The following is a 21120-nucleotide window of genomic DNA, read 5'->3' on the forward strand; positions in this document are numbered from 1 at the left end:
TATTTCGCAAAAAGTAGAGACTGACTGAAGTTTGTTTTGCGTAACGTTCAGATAACCGAAACAGTATATTCCTCGAAAACCGAATGATACCAAAAGTGGGGCGAATAAAAACCGAGGTTCCACTTTGCTTATTATTGTGCTTCAATGAAGTGAAAATCCCTTTCCAATCTGCTGGTGTAGAACTTGAAACCTGTTGCTAAATCTGTGAACACACATCGGCCTCATTTGCAGATGTTCAGGTACGGGTGCCCGCATAGCTGTCATACTAAAGAGAGAGTTCCGTTTCAGCACCCAGCAAGGAAATAACAGTAGGAATGTTGGAAGGCGACAAGGACAGTCAGGGGATCTGGGTTTGAATCTCCATTGGAGCATCTCTGCATGGTGTTGTGGGGGTTTGTCTTACAAAAACATGCATTTTATATTGGAGACTCTAAATTATAAATCTATCACTTTGGTCACATATTTTGGTCTTGACCCTTGTATTTAAGGTATGATTATCTCAAATTATCAAGATGCAACTTTCTAATCAAATTTAAATAATAAGATGTTAAGACTGGCCGGGTGGATTAAAAGCTTCCTTCTCTGTAAATGTAATTCTGTTCGTAGGTTGGTAAGTACTTGTAAATTATTTTTTAATTAGTTTTTTGTAATTGTATTGTACTGTATTTTGTATATTAAATGTTGATGTATACTTTAACTGCGGGATCCTATCCTTAAGCTCTAAGCTTCTAGGGATTCCCTTTTTACAAAACAGACTGTAATAATAACAACACCAACAATACTGTAATATAATGATCATGTTTGTAAAATAAATAAATAAATGAAATAAAATATAGAGGAATAAATGGTGAATATAGGTGAATATATGGTTATTTTTTGTGCCTATCTGTGTCCTGTGATGGACTGGGGACAGGCTTCATCTTATCCGTGACCAATCAAATGGACGGGTGGATGATTACATTTCAATGTAATTTATTATCTTTAAACATAATACGATGTAATTTGATTTAATGTACGTTAAATACAAATATACGATAGGCAGAAATATTATTATAAAACAGATTATCATTGTTTTATGAGATGACCAATTGGTTAAAGAATTTGTTTTACACCTTTGTCATTTAAAAATGATGAAATAAAACTATTTCAAATAATGAAGCAAAGTCTAGCATCGGTAGGCCTTCCAAAAGTTCTTCTTGAGGTCAGGACCTGCACCCTCAAATGATGCTATTTTGTGTGTTATTATAATTTAACCTGAATCACTGTATGCGTCGTTAAAAAAAATAAAAAATCTACCCAAGCCACATTCATTTTGAAGTGCATTTGCCTGTCTGCTTACCTCAGGGAGGAAGAGAAGCTCCTGTGAAGACGAAGGTGTGGGGAATCTGCTGCCTCTACTCCGGGAATATGTCCTTGTGTTACTGTGATACTTGAGCTTATCTAGTCCTTATTGGCTGTGGGATAAGAGTGAGATGTGGGTGTAGTATATACGTTTGGGTGTGGGGACATGTGGGGAGGGGACCAGCCGTGACCCCAGAGAAGGAGATGGATGAAATACTGTGGATGGAAGAGGAGGGCTTGGGTTTTGGAAAGGAGCAGCTGAGAAGCTTCTGATGCTAAATTTACAGTGATGGAAGGCTGAGAGGAGTGGGGGTTACACATCAGCTTGGCATCCAGACAATGGAGTGTTTGTGTGTGTGTTTCTATGTGTGTGTGTTTGTCAGCTATCCATCAATCAAGTCCGGGAGTATCAAAGATTTCAACAAAAAAAAAATATTTTAAACATCTTGATCTCATACACATTTTTGGAATTGTGTTGTTTAGCTGTTTCAAGTCTATAGCTCTGGTAGATTTTTAATTTTTAATTTTCTAAACAACGCATATTGTTATTATTCAAAACGGCGTTAAAACATCAAAAGCTAAGGATTGGTCAGAGAGGATCATCACTGAAGTCATTGCTGCATTACTGGGCGATGGCATCATTTTTGCACCGCATATAGCACATTGCGGTCACACTTTTGTCTGCACTACACAGTTCTGCGAAATTGTTTTAGAGAATAGTGTGGGAATTCCCTGAAGAGGTTCGACAGATCCACAGTGACATTGTGGAATATGACATTCTTGAATATGACATTCTTGAATGCTTATTGTAGATACCAGCATTGTTTTCACGCTTCAAAACGCAAAGAAAGTAATAAGACATGTCAATATTGCTCGCAATGTTTGAGCTATATTACGATGCGATACGTTACAAAAGACGGTTTCAAGCCCCACAAAGCAAAAGAGAACAGGAGTTTTCAAAAATAAGTCAGGCTAATGAGTTGTAAAAGATACAGGACAAGTTCAGTTGAGTCCACCGGTCTTAGATCCCATTTACAACTGGTATTAGAACGGGATCTGTGTTTGGACACGTTATCCATATAATAAGCAATCCAATCTTGCCTTTGGGTTTGCACCTGTTATTCGTAATGCATCTCATTATCCTAATCGAGATCACAGAGCAAAACCTGCACATGAACAGCAAATCAGTATCAACATTGCAACAATATTGCTTTTTATTGTACTATATGTGTTTTAAAGCAATACTGGGATGAAAGCTGTTTAATTTCTATCCAAACAACATTCATAAAGTCACAAAATACCTTATTCTGTTCAGGATTTGTCAGTTAGGATAATACATAATTTAATACACAATATTGATTGTAGAAAACATTCAAATATTGAACATACATTTATTTATATAACTTACTACCGAGGAATGCACAACAATTCTTCTCAACAAAGGAGAAGAAATATAAACTTAGGGAAATATACAATTCAATACATTTTGTATGCATGCACAACACTTAAAACATTTACTATATGTGGAATTAAAATTATGGAATGGATTAAGCAAATAATTCAAACCGTGTACTGAAAGTATCCAGTTTAAGGAACTGACAAAGGGTCACAAAGTTCAATGGAGAAGCATCCTGATAAGCATCTAAAAATAATTAATAAATTATCTATATCAGTCTATATATATTTCATATTCATCCAATTATATGAATTACAATGTAATAACTATTGATTGATGTGAACTTTATTTCATCCATCCATCCATGCATCCATCCATTTTCTACCGCTTGGGGGTGCTGGAGCATATCCCAGCTGCACTCTGGCGGAAGGCGGGGTACACCCTGGACAAGTTTCCGCCTCATCGCAGGGCCAACACAGATACACAAATGCATTATTTATTTATTTGTGTTCCAGATTGAACACAGAAAGGGAACAAACATTTGCTTTGTTATGTAGCAGAAAAGACATAAGATTAAAAAAAGCTCTGCTCTTTCCTAATACTTTTCGGACATGTTGAAGTGTGATACTGGTGTACCACAATGTAACCTTGAGTGTAACGACGGGGTCGCATTTTACTGAGCGGATCGTTCTCCCAAGATGCAGCAGGAACTCCGGAGGCTATGTGCAGGTGAGGCATTGACTTATTGTCCATTAAATCATGCATAAATACAAAAGGACCGAAAAACGTGGCGATAGCCTGGGAGCTATGGCGACGCTTAGCACAGGAACAGGAATCAAAGTTCGTAGAAAATACTTAACGTAAAGGGGTTGCATGGAAGCAAATAGAAGACGTCGTCACAGTTGCGTAGTGCAAACAAGGAAGCCAGACTGATTGTGGTGAAAAACAGAAATATGTAGCTCTCTAATTGGTGCCCAGGAGCAGGTGAGCGTCCCGAACACTAATCAGAGGCAGGTGAAACTAATCAGCACCCGTGGAAACCAAAACACAAACCCAGGGGGGCTGAAAACAGAACTGAGGTAGTCAAAATAACAGAACAAAACATGATCCGGGCAAAGTAAACTAAGCTATATAAACTATATAATTAAACTATATCAATGTATGTGTAAATATATCTATATATATGGTGGGAGAAAGAAAGAGCAGTAAAAGACTGGATTAGACCTCAGGTGGAAAATGTCTTGCGTAGTGTCTGTGTGTGTGTGTGTGTGTGTATGTGTGTGTGTGTGTGTGTGTGTGTGTGTGTGTGTGTGTGTGTGTGTGTGTGTGTGTGTGTGTGTGTGTGTGTGTGTGTGTGTGTGTGTGTGTGTGTGAGTCCATTTTGTGTAAACTGTTTAGAAAAAGCATCATGTTTAATAAAAAAACATTTTCAAAAACCAAATTCTTCTCGCCAATGTCGGGTGTATATTTTAATAGAATACACTTATTAAAGATAAACAACTTTTATTTGTGATAAATTGCAATTGCAATTAATTGCGATTCAATATTTTAATCCTTAGACAGCCCTATTTATAACAATTGTGAATCTTCATCATTAAGGCCAACACTATACATTCCTCTTCACACTATTAGGCCAAACATGATGGGATATTTGTATGTGACGATAATTAACAATAACCTTAGAAAGAGTTGCACAACTTTGAACACCAAAAACCAATAATTGATTACATAAAATAATTGAGTCCATGTGATTAAACCTAAAATAATGCAATATTTGGCCAAGACTTAGTTGTCGGACATGTTGGTAAAGAAGGAAACGGTTGCAATAGTACAGGTGGTCCTCTGTGGTTATGACATACTCCCTTAAAGGCCTACTGAAATGATTTTTTTAAATTTAAACGGGGCTAGCAGATCCATTCTATGTGTCTTACTTGATCATTTCGCGATATTGCCATATTTTTGCAGAAAGGATTTAGTAGAGAACATCGACGATAAAGTTCGCAACTTTTGGTCGCTGATAAAAAAAGCCTTGCCTGTACCGGAAGTAGCGTGACGTTACAGGTTGAAAGGCTCCTCACATTTCCCCATTGTTTACAGCAGCAGCGAGAGCGATTCGGACCGAGAAAGCGACGATTACCCCATTAATTTGAGTCAGGATGAAAGATTCGTGGATGAGGATCGTGAAAGTGAAGGACTAGCGTGCAGTGCAGGACGTATCTTTTTTCGCTCTGACTGTAACTTAGGTACAAGGGTTCATGGGATTCCACACTCTCTCCTTTTTCTATTGTGGATCACGGATTTGTATTTTAAACCACCTTGGATACTATATCTTCTTGAAAATGAGAGTCCAGAACGCGAAATGGACATTCACAGTGACTTTTATCTCCACGACAATACATCGGTGAAGCACTTTAGCTACTGAGCTAACGTGATAGCATCGGGCTTAACTGCATATAGAAACAAAACAAATAATGCGCCGTGCGGGCCCTAATAAGCCCCTGACTGGAAGGATAGACAGAAGATCAACAATACTACCAAACTCTGGACATGTAACTACACGGTTAATGCTTTCCAGCTTGGCGAAGCTTAGCAATGCTGTTGCTAACGACGCCATTGAAGCTAACTTAGCTACGGAACCTCGACAGAGCTATGCTAAAAGCATTAGCTCTGCACCTACGCCAGCTCTCATCTGCTCATCACGACCCGTGCTTACCTGCGTTCCAGCGATCGACGGTACGACGAAGGACTTCACCCGATCACCGATGTGGTCGGCGGCCCGGAGACGGAGGAATAAATGATAAATGATAAATGGGTTATACTTGTATAGCGCTTTTCTACCTTCAAGGTACTCAAAGCGCTTTGACAGTATTTCCACATTCACCCATTCACACTGATGGCGGGAGCTGCCATGTAAGGCGCTAACCAGCAGTCATCAGGAGCAAGGGTGAAGTGTCTTGCCCAAGGACACAACGGACGTGACTAGGACGGTAGAAGGTGGGGATTGAACCCCAGTAACCAGCAACCCTCCGATTGCTGGCACGGCCACTCTACCAACTTCGCCACGCCGCCCCAGAGGAAGTCAAGGTGAGGTCGGCGGCTAGCGCGTCTGCTATCCATCTCAAAGTCCTCCTGGTTGTGTTGCTGTAGTTCGCCGCTAATACACCGATCCCACCTACAACTTTCTTCTTTGCAGTCTCCATTGTTCATTAAACAAATCACCAACACAGATGTCTAGAATACTGTGGAATTTTGAGATGAAAACAGAGCTTTTTGTATTGGATTCAATGGGCTCCGAATACTTCCGCTTCAACCGTTGACGTCACGCACAAACGTCATCATATCGAAACGTTTTCAGCCGGAAAATTGCCGGGAAATTTAAAATTGCACTTTATAAGTTAACCCGGCCGTATTGGCATGTGTTGCAATGTTAAGATTTCATCATTGATATATAAACTATCAGACCGCGTGGTCGGTAGTAGTGGCTTTCAGTAGGCCTTTAAATTACTGTACTGTGCAACAATTTTTTTTAGAAATATATACGTGTTCGCGGCAGAACAATACATAGTTGGAAGAACGATCACTAGACTGAGAAAGGACAATGCCCGTTTTTTAAAAAAAATCTTTGCCCTTCATTACATCTCCCAAGCAGGCAGACTCTTCTGATGGCAGTGTGTCAAAGAAAAAAGAAGAAGTGAAAAGTGAAGTGAAATTGTCAAAAGTGGAGTTATTAACATTGTCTGCTTGGGACAGGAATGGAAAACCGGTTCCTGCTGATGATCCAGTGCTTCGATTCCTGTGAATCGAAATTCTGTGAAAACTGCCAAACATATTCCTTATTTATTTCAGTGGGCGTGAATGACTCCAGCACGCACAGCGCCAATCCGGCACAAATGCTGGAGAGTTACAGGATGACAACATGATAACTTTGACTGAATGAAGCCTTTTCAATCCCAGCGGCGGAAACGTTAGCCTGTACTCTGCTGGTAATACTGCAAGAAATAACAAACTGACTAACTAACTAACTCACTCACTAATAACCAACTGACTAACTAACTCTGCCTATCATGTTAGTGCAAAAGTTGCTCTCATTACTGTTACTGGAAGAATTAAAAATAACGTTTCTCATGCAATACTTGACGAGACAGCGTCTGAGGCTTCACCTAAGAGGCGACCTCCACAGCTGAAGACATCATAAATTCCATCCATTTTTTTTTTTTGGGACAAATAATGTTAATGTTCATCGTTGATGGTTGCAAAATTGCACAATGCACAGTTCTTTTAGACTTGACTTGATTGTCACTGAATTATGTTTTTTTCTACTTTTGTGCTCACATCATATTCCTTTAAAAAGAAAAAATATATATTTCTATTCGAATAACATGTTACTGAACATACTTGTGTAATTGCCACAAAATAATTAATGTTGTGTTTTGTTTATTTCTACAATATAACACATTTTCTCATTATATTATAGTTATTTACAAAAAAAAATGTTTCTGGGCACCTCCGGGGACCCCATCAATTCTGTGGGCCTTTTAAGACCTCACTGAACTTAACAAAGTTGATGCTAATTGACCTATTTGTTCTCCTTCTTTCCAAATGAGAATCAGTAAGAGAATCAATTAAGAACTAGAATCGTTTGAGTCAAAAATATAATTGGATTCGTACAAATCTTAACAATTTGCTGCATGCCTGGTCCAAGCCACTCAAAAAATGTGACAACGATGGTATTTTGGTTTTCGGCCATGACATGGACAGCAAAAACTACTGTAAGCAGCATAATGGTGTCGTTATTGAGACTTCATCCTTCCAATAAGCCTGTCTCTCCAATGTGCAAAACAACCACAGATAAATGTTTCTGTTTATAATTACTTTTTATTGAATTAATATATTTTACATTTTAGGGGTGACTTACAATATTTGACAATTTGATTCAAATGTATCTACTGTATCAACCTCGCAGTTTAGGGATTAGACATTGAACCCCCTAGGGAGGCGAGTAAAGTACCTTACCCAAGCTCCCGGTATAGTGGCGTTTGGGAGGATGTTCCAAGATGTGGGATGCAAGGCTCGTCAGGATGCGCCGCCATCAGACTTCACAAACTTACTGGGAATTTGTGACGGTGCTGCCTTGGCCTGTAAGCGTAGCTTTGACCAGTCCACCAACAGAAAGCATTTAACAACTTTTACTACCTCTATTGCCAAGTTTATCGTCTTCTCGGCGCTCTGAGGACCTCACTATACCATCCAATTTGTTTCAAATTTGATCAAATAGATTACTGATATTCCAAAGTAGCTTTGAACTTTGGCCAAATGTGTCCAGCTTGGCCACTTTGGTGAATGTATGTGACTTTCTTCTAGAGTTGGCCTGTAGGGGCTGCACCTTGATGATCTCAGGTGGTCTGGCAGACCCCCCCATCTATGCCTGCGACATGCGCTGGAGAGAACAGTTTTATTTTTGGTGTGTCCAGAGCAGTGCGTCTCTCTCCTTAAAGCTCCAGTTCACTTGAGGCTGAGATGGCCCGTGGCACTCTGAGCCGGGATTAACAAGCAGACAGCAGTTTGTCCCAACTTCCGCTCACCCAAAGGTAAACCAAACTGTGTGGCTTGATGGACAAGCTGGGGATATGTCCTTGTCTGGCCAGGTGCCAGTTGCTTACCTCCAGACGGCGCAATAGAGTTGTTTAGCAGCATGTGTGCTATCTGCAATCTTAAATGCATGACACAAAACAGACACATAATTCAAAAGAGGCAATAAAGATAGAGCGCAATATTTCAGCACAATGTGGTTCTAAGATTAAAAACATTACACAAACACAGAAACACATTGAATTTATATTATTTTTAGTTTGATCAACTAAGTGTGTCTACAGCTCTAGTAATATTGGGCTCTTGTTGTACCAACAGAATATAAAGCAAAACAAAAGGCACCATCAGGTATGTGTACCAACAGATTCCCAATATATCAACATTATGTTACATTTTTAAAAAGTTAAGTTTTTTTTAAGTCCCGCTTATAGTTTATTTAATTGCTTTATTCAAATATAGATCGTTTGATGTCATGGAACAGATTTATCAAAGATAATCTTACACTTTCCACTTTTGAGCTGCTTAAATGTAAGCCAAGACACCCAAGCCTGCAGTCTTAAAAAGGGACTTCTCATGTATCAGCTTGCCTCCTTGCCCAGTGGAGTCTCTCTGACAACACAAATTCATGTTCACCCACCACCAGATGAATAGCGTTCATTTATTTAGTAAGCCACGAATGAACATGGATTGTGTCTTTGTTCATTTTTAACACATCTTGAGTGGTACTCTAACGCACTCAGACCAAACCCTGTGAAAGTGACTCTTTTGGAGACACAAGTCAAAGCTTATAGAAAAGCTCTGAGAGGATTTAGGCCTCGTATTGATTTCCAACAGACTGATGTTGTTTCTGTGAGTGTAAGACATCGGGCAGCAGGTGCTCAATGTCAGAATGTTTGCTGTTATTTCCCTCTGACTAAAATTAGACTGCAGACCTTTTCTAGTGCCAACCAGATATTTTATTCATACTGAAAGGAGATGATTCCACTCATGTTGCCACTGGAAGCAACAAATTGGGATATGATTTGCCAAATTAACCCAATTCTGATTTGTGGCAAGAACAAGCATCATGCTATATTTGCCGTGTTTAATTATTCAATATGTGTAAGTCAGTTAAAAAAGGGGACCTGTTTACTTCTGCTCACATTTGAGGCTTTTAAGTAGCCACTCAGATAAACCTGCCTCCCCGTCTTTGCATACACGCACCCTCCTCTGCATGTCAGTTACTCTTATTTCAAGCCAAGGTCATTCTCAAATCTGTCTCCTTGAAGGACTATTTTCATAAGAAGCTTGTCATCATTTCAATGCATCCTTGCCATAAACGACGGCGTTGCATGCCGTTCTATTTCTAATAGTAAGGCCTTCAAGAGCAAGGAATCATCTTCAGGACTTTATTAGGACTTTCAAGATGTGTAAATCAGCTCGTATTCTAATTTTAGTCACAGGCATGAATCCACCTTGCCTATACTGTATCAGAGCAGCCATTTAATTACTTTGACTGTGCAACAAGAGAAAGCCATCCACTTGCAGTAAAAATACTTAGAAACAACACAGAAATCGTATGTGTCAAAAAATTATGATGATTTTATTAAATTCCAGGATATAGCCATAAGTATTAGTTGTGACTACAAGTATTTGTGACAGGGGATTTTGCAACATTTAGGAAAGAAATGTACCGTACACTGTAAAGAAAAACTGGTGAAATGACAATGTTTTAACAGTTTCAGCAATAGAGCTGAATTTATGTTTTAATATCTAAAATGGCAAGTCCAGCTTCTGTTTTTCTTTAGGCTGAAAAAAAAGATACAACAATTAACAGTTATCTTCTAAAACAACGACCTAAAAATATATTAAGGTATAAGTAAGTTGAAAAATACATATATTTATTTTCACTGACAAAGACCTCACACATTGCTATATATACAAGATACAACATTTATCTTACAACAATGTTAAAATAGCACTTTTCTCTTTGTACTCCACTCTATACAGACCCCTTAATCACAATTAAAACACTTCAGGTGGCATGTACTGTACAGTAATTACACATTTATAATCTTGCTCAAGTTTCCAAGATGGACAAAAGCCAGTCATTTGGTTATACCTTGAAATGTTCCCACCTTTCATGCTGTGCTGAGAAAATGTACCGTATTTTTCGGATTATAAGTCGCTCCGGAGTATAAATCGCACCGGCCGAAAATGCATAATAAAGAAGGAAAAAAACATATATAAATCGCACTGGAGTATAAGTCGCATTTTTGGGGGACATTTATTTGATAAAACCCAACACCAAGAATAGACATTTGAAAGGCAATTTAAAATAAATAAAGAATAGTGAACAACAGGCTGAATAAGTGTACGTTATATGACGGATAAATAACCAACTGAGAACGTGCCTGGTATGTTAACGTAACATATTATGGTAAGAGTCATTCAAATAACTATAACATATAGAACATGCTATACGTTTACCAAACAATCTGTCACTCCTAATCGCTAAATCCGATGAAATCTTATACGTCTAGTCTCTTACGTGAATGAGCTAAATAATATTATTTGATATTTTACGGTAATGTGTTAATAATTTTTTTTTCTGCGATGAGGTGGCGACTTGTCCAGGGTGTACCCTGCCTTCCGCCCGATTGTAGCAGAGATAGGCTCCAGGGCCCCCGCGACCCCGAAAGGAATAAGCGGTAGAAAATGGATGGATGGATGGGATGTTAATAATTTCACACATAAGTCGCTCCTGAGTATAAGTCGCACCCCCGGCCAAACAATGAAAAAAACTGCGACTTATAGTCCGAAAAATACGGTATTTATGATTTAATGCTGCGATTCATTGATTCAGAAAATGTAACCGTAAGGGCTTTAACTAATCTTGCACAAAGTGATACAAGTCTTGTCTGTTGTGTCTTGAAAACATTGGAACAGATGCCTGTATATTTTAATCACCATGAACTGCAATGATTACATTTTTGTGATATGTTGTATTTTTTATATTGATATGGACCCGTGTCTGCAAAAGTTTAGAATACATTAAAAAAAAAACTATATACAAGCATATCCAATTCTCATTTGGTCTGATATACAATTGGTCAAACATTTACAAAATATCTCAATGAACATTCAATGTTACTATTCATAGAAAAATATTTATAAGACTTTGACTAAAGCAAGTTAACTGATGTTATCTTGTGCAGGTGGTGATATGCTAATGGACGTAAGCAACATGCTGGAGTCTGATCTTTCCCAGCAATATCCTCCACCCTTACTGCCAAAACCTGGCAAAGACAATGCAAGGCTTCAGAAACTTAGGAAGAAGAGAACCAAGAGAAAAGGCAATCTCTCTCTGACCCCCATTCCATTTCGTTCCTGTTTGTCACCCGTCAATGAGGCCAGCACAGATCTTGAGTACAGTGACCAGTCCAGTCCGCCAAAGACACCAGATTCAGTCGGCACTGTGGAATCTTTGTGGTCAAATTTACAATTTGGCTCCCTCGGCGATCAGTCTGAACAAACTGCATCTGCATTCCCTAACCATGAAAGCAGTTCTTCTGGTGACAACCTTCCCCATGACTCCTACAAGAGTCCGATCAGGACTTCTGAAGAGCAGGTGGCACCGATATATGAACGTTCCTCAAACTTATTTTTGGAATTGACTCCTTGCCTGATGCCACCTACGACGTCAACTCCGCAATCAAGTTTAGAGCAGGTTGCATCTCCTTTTCAAACTGCTTTGAATTTAACTTCACCAAATTCCCTTGGGGCAGCCACAACAATCCATCCTGTTACTGTGTCACAGTCCAGTCCTAAAATATCAACACGTAACCTGCCACGACCAACTATGCTCAACCATGGTCCATACACAGTGCCTTCTCAAATTGCAGGTCTGCCTCCTGTTCCAGTGCTGCTATCAGTTTCCAGTGCACACATAGAACATTTTACTCCCAGCCAGAGGGAGACAAACACCAGTTCGAAAGAGCACATTCTACCCAATACATCATCATCTTGGAACCCTCGGCCTATCAACAATGCTAACTTGATAGGCAAGCCATCACCAGATACAAGGTTTGATGGCCCCAAAAACACAATTTATACATCAAAAGTAACATGTTATGACACCCCAATATCTCTTTCCACACAAGACCTTACAGTAAAAAATATAAACTACAAAGAAGAATCGCTAGAGTTTGCATATACAGCAAGAAAAGCTCTGGAGGAAAAAAAAGAGCTGACAGCAGCTTTTCCCAAAATTTTACGTGGAAAACCCCAGATTTCCCCTTGCACACAATCATCCACTTCCTCTCCTGAAATATCCCAAACATGTTCTTTTTTAACAAGAACAGCTTTGAACTCATCCAAAAATGGATTTGCTTTCTCAGATTCCATCAAGTCTTCAAGTAGTAAACAGTGCGCTGAAAAGAAGATACAGCAGAATCATAATCTGGAAATAGGCAAGAAAAGGCATAGCCATTATGAAAGGATAGACACTGAAAACACTTGTAGTACACTGAATAATGGCTTTACAACTGCAGAGAATTTAACGTCAAACATTACTGCAACTTGCTTTGCCAAACCAACTGTCATAGAACACGCCCCAAAGCTGAAAACCGACCAAGTATCAGAAAAAGAATCTAATTACTTACCAAAGGTCCCATCATTTCTGTGCACTGCACCAAAGAATCCTTGTCTCACCCCTATACAACAGATTTCTACACAAGGGTCTACAAGTTTGCACCGCCTTTTGCCAACCTATCACCCTCCTCACATAGCGGCACGCAAGTCTTTGTCATCACTGCTGGAGACTCAAATGTCTTTAGCCAACTCAAAATCCAAATCACAATCAACATATTGTGGACTTATTCCTGTTCAGTATGCTGCCCATGGTGGAATCCGAACTCTAACATCATATCAAAGCCTTGTACCCTGCAGAACTGAACCGACCTCTTTGACAAAAACACGACATGCAGTAGATCTCTCAAAACATGATTCAGCAAAACAACTTAATGGACGTGATCAGGATCTGCATTCAACACAAAAAGATTCAGAATTTAAAACAGAATGGACCATCAACAATAACAAAGATGTATTTGAAAACAGTTGTGAAGTCAAAACTCTTGAACCTGCGACATCTAATTTGGATATAACAAAACCAGAACTTCCCCTTGGCTTGGTACAGAAAAATATGTATCAACCCACAAGTGATGTATCTACACGTAAAGCCTCACACTCTGAGGCTTCAAAATTCATTCCTACAGCAGGTGAGGTATTAACAAAGACTGTGACAATGTTTCCCATAGAGCCAGCTATAAATACGACCCCGTGTCTAAACAAGAGCAATCGTTTGTACAATTCAATCCAAAAACCGGCGATTCAAGATTTAAATAAAGAAATATGCTGTATTACAAATGTGTTAGAGGTAGAACATTGTGAGAGAAATGGGAAAACCCCTGCAAGTTTTATATCCAACAATAATTGTGAGGTAGAATCCAATGTCTTAACTGCAAGTACTGTAAACAGTGTCAGGTCATCATCAGTCAATTATAATTTACCAAATGCCAAGCATTTTAGAGATCTAGCTGAACACAAGCTTGTTCTAGATCATCCCTCGACTATAACGGCAAACAAAAGTGGGTTACACAACCAAAGGGAAGACTTTAAACCCTCCCAAAGTAATAACAATACACAGATATTTCAAGAAAAAGCATACAGGGGCTGTTTATTTAAAACTGCACCTCAAAACCAAATTATCACCACCACAACATCAAGGTTACAAAATGAGCCTGCAACTGCTTCTGCATGTTACAGACACCCCAAAATATGTGCTGTTTCCTTAGCTGAGAAAAGCAGCAACTTGTCTGAGACACACAATTCTAAACTCAATGAACCTGTAGGGGACACTATGTTTTTCTTCAGACAAGGTTTTGCTTTGAAAACTGCAAGTTTAACATGTCCTAGCACTGTAAATAATTTGACAAACAATAATTCCATTCTACAAACCAAACTTCCTGGCATACCCATGATTATTAACAGATCAAAAACCAAATTCCCTTGGGAGAGAGACCAACAACCACATTTAGAACCTGTTATGCTTAACACAACTGGTGAAACTCGAGGAAGTTTTACAGTAAACTCCAGCAAAGCTACAAGGGACAAACTACTGGCATCTCTAAAAATTCAAACTGTACTTGCTAAAAATACCATAGCTGTGAGCAAAGCAAATATTAAACGCGAGGTGAACATTGCTAAAATGCATTACCAGCCAACCAATGATTTTGTCCTTTTGACTGAAAAATTACCCGAAGAGTCTTTAACCATCATACCTGCTATGCCAAATATTTTAGACAGTGAAAGTCAACAAGGAAACACATCAGTTGCAGGATCACTGGCTTTTAACAAGACCGTAACAAACATGAGTTCTGCTCTAGAGTCAGGTGATCTAAATAAAAATTTGAAAGATCAAACTGTTTCTGAAACTATGCAATCAAACCATTTTGGTGGAAATCTCTCTTGTTGTACTGCCTCTGATCATTTTATATCTAGAAGCCAAGTGATGAGTGGTAAACCGTCATTTAATACACCCCTCATCAAACCTGTGCCATCAAGTCCTATTATGAGCCATTTGACTCAAAAAACTCCTAGTCTGAGAAGATTAGAATCTGCAGCTACGAATGATACAGAAGGCAATTCTGAGAAGGAACTTCATCTCAAATTATCAGAGGAATTGATACCTCAAAATACTGTGGGAAGAAATTTAAAGTCTCCAGATTGTAATACAGCAAACATATTGAGTAAATGTGTGGAAAATCAAATGGATGCACTGTCTAGTCAAAACCAGTTGTCTGCGGATAAGGTTCACACTCCGGTCCAATTAGAAGGCTTTCACACCAGAGTAGAACAAGCAAGTAAATCAATTGAAACTGACATTGATAATGTAAATATCAAAAACCTGTTACATACTGTTTTAAATGAAACAAATGGAGCAATTAATCACCTGTTACCTAAGGTCACGCAATCTGATCATGCCCCACCTAGTCCAACAATACAAACACAATCTTTGATTCCCCCAGGAGCCCCATTGTTACAAGAACCAAGAGTGTGTAGTATACCAATAGAAACTCCTGATTTAACTTTACACCAGTCACCTCATACTCCTTTGTACAAAACAACAGACAACAAACCCTCTTTCGTAAAAGCAAAAAATGATCAAATGTCTTCAAACACAGTTTCTAGTACTGATCAGCTCTCCCTTATAACCGATTCTCAACCCGAAAACATAAAAAAAAAGGTTTACTCACAATATGAAGCAGATCTAAACGTTAAAACTAAAACTATCCCTCCCGTCTGTTATCCGATTAGTCAAAACACACATAAGCGTGTAGAAAGAAGACCTTCTTCTGCCACTGTTGAAACAAAACTTTCTGTTGTAAGCTCCCACAATCAAGCTTTTTCTGTCAATAAAGTTCAGCCTTTGACAGAGAAACCAGTAGAGAACATTTCTCTTGCAATGCCAGCAACAGATACTGTCATGAAATCATCCAAAGTTAAAGTTGCTGTGATTGATTCTACCACTCCTGCCTCTCTGCCTCAGGCTTCAGTCTCAACTCCATCCCCAAACAGAGGAATGTCACCGCTATGTCAGCAAAACACTGGACTCAATCACAAGGGCGTTTTGAAGATCAAGGATATACCAGGAAAGACAGACACCCCAGCCATCGAACCCTTCAAGAAGTCAGTGACATCAACTGCATCTTCAATTGCTGAGCAAAAGAGACCCAGGCCAGGAACATCTCCCGCACCTTCTGATCCCAAGGCAGTGGAGAAGTCAAAAGGTCTGAAGGGTAAGCTCAGCGGATGGACACGTCTTAAGAAACACTTGGTGGTTGAACCAGAAGAACCTTCGTTTCCAGAATCACAGGCCAATTCACAGGATGAAACCAGTGGCAAGCAAAACGCACTTCATGATTCTCAGGATAAATCGGTAGCAGATGAATGTGATAATCAAGATTTAGAGAGGAACAAAGAAGATCCCAGGGCGCTAAAGATGTGGGATGCCCTCCTTTTTCAGATGTTCTCCACAAAAGAACGAATCATGCACCAGCTCAATGTCACAAAAAAGCTCAATATCACAAAAAAAGATTCAGAAAAAGAGAAAGTCTCTCAAGAAATCCAACCAGAGGTTCCATCCTTTGTCAATCGCCTACCAGTTTTGCTTTACAGCCCTCGATTTGATGCCAGGAAACTAAAAGAGGCAGTAGAGAAGCCATTATCAAAAATAGCAGCTGTTTTCGGAAGGGGATTGTTAAACCGAAAAACTCAGGAGGATGATCACAAAGACTTCAATAGAACAGCCAGAGGATTCGGCTCAAATAAAATTAAATAAAAGTAACTGGGCTTATGTGATTTGGGTTGATCAATTATAATATTTGGTGACACAATATAAAATATAAAATGTGATGAAGGATATGGATGATAATGAGGGAAATTTTCTCGACACACATTTGTTCAGTTTTGCAGTAGGCAAATATACAGTGGGTTACATAACGTAATGATGGGATGGCAGTTTTGTTTGAACAGAGACAGGCAATTAAAAAAACAAAAAACAGCAAACAAATGTTATCAATGAAGTTGTATTTGATTGAGGGAAGTATTTGATGCCCTACCATGAAGCAAGAATTCTGACCCTGATAGACCAGTGGTGGCCATTAAAAGGGATGAAAAGGACACCAACTGTGCGACATAGAAGAGGAAACTTACCAATTAAAAAAATACCTCACGGCATTGAGGAACCAATGACTGGTTCCATGTATTTTAGAACCTCCTGGCCTCAACCTGAACACTAAAGATCAGATGCGTCCACCAGCCTGACGATGACCCAAAACATAAGGCCAAAGCAACAAAAGAATGGCGAGAGAAGAAACATCAGACCTTAAACAAATACAAAATATGTGGAGGGAGTTGAAACCAAGTGGCAGCCTTTAACTGACTTGCCAACACGGGTTCCCCCACCAAGTCATGTTTTAGCTTTAAGATCAAATACTTATTTCCAGCAATCAAATACAACTTAATTTATCATTTTTATTTGATGTTTTTTTCGATCTCTCTGTTGAAATTAACATACAATACAAATGAAATACTTTTCATGTCTTTGTAAGGAGTAAACACAAATGTTTGTGAAGAATCATCAGTAAAAACTGAGGTTAACAACAGTACTTTTGTTGTAAAAGTGGTTTTGAAGAAAAAAACTAACCTTTTCTGAGTACTAATCACCCTTGACCTTACCGAATGGTAGACCGTTACAATGGCTACAATGAATACACAGGACATCAAATGCTAGGGCTGTATTGACATCTTTGAAATGTTCATAATTATTTTTTATGAATCTCATCAAAAGTGTGTTTTATTTCTGTTAAAAAAACATTTTAATTATGGATTTAGATCACTGCCATTAAGTTTTGTAATTAAAAATACATGTTGGCATTGTAGAACATTTTTGATTTATACTGAAACAAGTAATGTGGTACCTCGACTTTTCAGTGCCCCAACTTAGAAGTGTTTTGAGATAGCAGCTGTCTCTCAGCTAATTGTTATGTTTTAAGTTGCACACACAAATTTTAGTTACAAGCCTCCCCACCACTAATTGGCGTCATAGCGAATGACAGAATGAACCTCATGAGATCCGTCCAAAACATCTGGTCTTATCAGCTTGTACTGTAGATACTCTACAAGGGGGCTACACGGTAGTCTAGTGGTTAGCATGTGGGCCCCGCAGTCAGGAGTTCCGGGTTCAAATGTTCCTAATGAGGACAATCATTATAGAAAATGGATGGAATGAAGAAAGTGAGTGTGAAGGACAGTGCTGAGAAAAAGAAGTGGTTGATATTTATTGAATAAAGAAAGAAATAATCAAAAGCATGATGCAGAATAAGTCGATAATGTGAGCCAAGAACGTTGACGGTGGACATTTTTTCATGAAAATATGGAGAAGCAGTTTCAGGAGATACCGTAAGTCTGCTCTACAAAGTAAATGCTTTATGTTATTATTACACTACTACATACAACTACTGAGATTGTATTACATTATGTTTTGTTATAGAAAATTTATTTTAAAAAGGTGTTTTTTCAAAGCAATGTTACATGTTAGAATTGTGGGTTTTTTTTGGGGTGGGGAGGGCAAGCTCTGATTAAACTGTTTTGAATTCATTTCAGTGGGCGACATTGATTGAGATACGAATATTTTTACCTCTGTCATAGACCTAAATAAGTTTAGCGTGGCTCAGATGGTAGATCAGCCAGCCAGAAAACCTGGGGTTCCTGGTACGAATCCAGCTTCCGCCATCTTAGTCAATGCCTTGGTGTCCTTGGACAAGACACCTTGCGCCCAGTGCCACTCACACTGGCTTAAATGTAGCTCAAAATGCAGATAATTGGTTTCACATCGTAAAGCGCTTTGAGTCTCTAGAGAAAAAGAGATTTATAAATATAGTTTACTTCACATGTAAGTTGAGACACTACTGTACTGGCACTGAAAATTAAAAATATAATCCAGACACAAATATTTGATAACGATATTTTTCAACATCAGTCTTCACATTTACCTTTAAAGTTTGCATCAGGCTAGAGATGACATGTTTCAAAAGAAAATATATAACAGGTATATTGCCGGCTAGTTATTGTTACCATTAGTGGTTTAACAGAACATATGTGCTTTTAAATTCTATATTTTTTGCAGTTACTAATTAGATTGACACGCTTGTCAGTCTCAGTTGTCTTGTACACACGTCGATGTGCTTGCAAGCAGTCCCAATGAAGCAACTAACAATTTGCAGTCAAGTTGTTGTTGAATGAATGTTATTAGCTACACTTTGCCAAATCGCTATCATTAACTGACAACAAACATAACTAATGTTCAATTTTAGGACTAGATGGAACAATCCCATGATACAAAATAACCTGAGTAGAGTGGCAACAGTAGGCTACCTCCTTCGGATCTACTTCAAAGCGGCTATGGTGTTGGACCTAGTTGGGTGGGATTGCAAAATGGGGGACAGAGGAGATGGGGGAATGGTTAACAGCTTCATTGGGGTCATCAGGTGGGCACCCTCCTTCACCGGTGTTTCAATGATAGGCCCACGACACCTCCACAGGGCTCATCGGCACCACCTGGCGTCCCAAGTGAGCCCACCTCCGCTTTTAACCATTATATGATGCAGGTCTTACTAGAGCACCAGATGGTGTCTCTCCTCTTCACCCACAGCCACCGACTGGCTGTCTCTGCTGCTCCTGAGAGGGCTTTGATGGTGTTTCGCAGGGTTTGGCCTCAAACTCCAATGTCCTTAAGCAGCCTGATGGTTGTCCGGCCCACAAAACCTCTGTGTTTTACCTGGGGCGTAGATTACATGCTCAACGTTGTAAGGGGGCGGGATATAATGCTTACAACATGTTTGAAAGGTAGCGCCCTCTCGGCAGCCACTTAGGGTTGCAAACAGCCCCTTAATTTTGTTTAGGCTTGCTGTTATTTAATATCCATGTTCTGTTTTTTCACATTCAATTGAATTGTTTTCACTTTCAATATGTGTTTTTGGTGTCAAGGCTTCAATGCATAGAGAAGAGCTGGTCTCTGCTATCCGCCGCTACTGTTCCGTCTGAAACGTTTACACCATGTGATATTTGCAAGTTTGGGAAGCTGTGAGCTAAATGCCTTGTAACTTGTTAAATACTGTAAAGTTTTTATTGCGCTATTTGGGTTGTTGGCTACACAACAAAGTTAGCATACCTGATAGCATATTGTCGCAAAACGCAAGCTTTGCTATTTGGTTTAAGGTATCATATATTGACCATGTTCACGTCATTGCTGTGAGCGAAAATGTTTCTTTTTCTAAAGCGCTAAAAGTCAAGATGATCCTGTTGTAGCAGAGCTGTGTGTCCCCACCATTGAGGCACACAAACACTCAGGTAAAATACTTGTGCAGGCCACAAAAACATAACTATTGTTTGTCAGGAATAGTGAGATAACCTAACACTGCACTCTTGTATCTGCTTTTGTGTTTTTCTGGACAGCATCTGAGAAGAAAGATAATCTCGGACGCCTTGCTGGACAGGAGGGAATGAACTAGACTGGACTGGCTTTTCTATTAGCACACCTTTTTTATGTTTGTATTATATTATACACACATTAAACATTTCAACCAAAGAGGAGCTATTGGCTATTCTTGCATGGCAGTCTGGCTTTAGATAGAATAAACTCTTACATATGAAACATTATATTTGGCCTGCAGGTATTGTGGATCGGTGGAGGAAATACTTCAAAGACCTCCTCAATCCTTGTCCTTCCTATGAGGAAGCAGTGCCTGGGGAATCTGAGGTGGGCTCTCCTATTTCTGCGGCTGAGGTTGCAGAAGTAGTTAAAAAGCTCCTCAGTGGCAAGGCCCCAGGGGTGGATGAGGTCCGCCCGTAGTTCCTTAAGGCTCTGAATGCTAGGTCTATTCAGGTGAACTAGAGAGGAGGCTACGCCGGATAGTCGAACCTCGGATTCAGGAAGGGCAGTGTAGGTCACGTCCTGGTCGTGGACGAGGTCCTTGAGTGTGCATGGGAGTTTGCCCAACCAGTCTGCATTTGCTTTGTGGACTTGGAGAAGGCATTTGATCGTGTCCCTCGAGAAGTCCTGTGGGGAGTGCTCAGAGAGTATGGGGTGTCGGATTGTCGGATTGTCTGATTGTGGCGATCCGCTCCCTGTATGATCAGTGTCAGAGATTGGTCCGCATTGCCGTTTTCAGTGAGGGTTGGATTCCGCCAGG

The 21120-nt window shown here is 39.4% G+C and overlaps 3 protein-coding genes and 1 long non-coding RNA gene across 9 annotated transcripts in view; 2 read left to right on the plus strand and 2 right to left on the minus strand.

Annotated features, from left to right (window-relative positions):
• LOC133638165 (troponin T, fast skeletal muscle isoforms-like) overlaps nt 1-1528 on the minus strand; it is a 38273-nt gene extending 36745 nt beyond the window's left edge. Inside the window, exon 1 of one of the 2 annotated variants that reach the window (XM_062030550.1) lies at nt 1340-1528. The gene's annotated coding sequence lies outside the window, so the exon portion shown is untranslated. The remainder of the gene's footprint in view (nt 1-1339) is intronic. The other variant, XM_062030549.1, reaches the window with a different exon arrangement.
• An 8394-nt stretch (nt 1529-9922) lies between these two features.
• The window catches only part of LOC133664145 (lymphocyte-specific protein 1-like), a 70283-nt gene continuing 59085 nt past the window's right edge, over nt 9923-21120 (minus strand). For all 4 annotated transcript variants that reach the window (XM_062068720.1, XM_062068722.1, XM_062068718.1 and 1 more), the window contains one exon: nt 9923-10114. The gene's annotated coding sequence lies outside the window, so the exon portion shown is untranslated. The remainder of the gene's footprint in view (nt 10115-21120) is intronic.
• LOC133664191 (proline-rich protein 33-like) lies at nt 12733-18491 on the plus strand. 2 transcript variants are annotated; one of them, XM_062068723.1, is made up of 2 exons: nt 12733-13584; nt 15915-18491. In XM_062068723.1, the coding sequence occupies exons 1-2, from the start codon at nt 13528-13530 to the stop codon at nt 16704-16706; spliced, it is 849 nt and encodes a 282-aa protein (XP_061924707.1). In that variant the 5' UTR covers nt 12733-13527; the 3' UTR covers nt 16707-18491. The 2 variants fall into 2 exon arrangements, 1 of the variants encoding a protein (XP_061924707.1); XR_009828557.1 differs by having other exon boundaries at nt 13515-13584; nt 15922-16000.
• On the plus strand, nt 18594-20493 carry LOC133664134 (uncharacterized). The gene is made up of 3 exons (XR_009828556.1): nt 18594-19498; nt 20208-20278; nt 20384-20493. It is a non-coding gene; the product is annotated as an uncharacterized LOC133664134 (long non-coding RNA).

This window comes from Entelurus aequoreus, linkage group LG02 (genome assembly GCF_033978785.1).
Source record: "Entelurus aequoreus isolate RoL-2023_Sb linkage group LG02, RoL_Eaeq_v1.1, whole genome shotgun sequence".
NCBI lineage: Eukaryota > Metazoa > Chordata > Actinopteri > Syngnathiformes > Syngnathidae > Entelurus > Entelurus aequoreus.

What these genes read in the sequence shown, in the direction of transcription:
- LOC133664191 (XM_062068723.1), top strand. Translation starts at nt 13,528, where the DNA reads ATGTATCTACACGTAAAGCCTCACACTCTGAGGCTTCAAAATTCATTC. An exon ending in AAAATTCATTCCTACAGCAG is followed by an intron (nt 13,585 to 15,914) that starts GTGAGGTATTAA and finishes TCTCTGCCTCAG; the next exon opens with GCTTCAGTCTCAACTCCATC.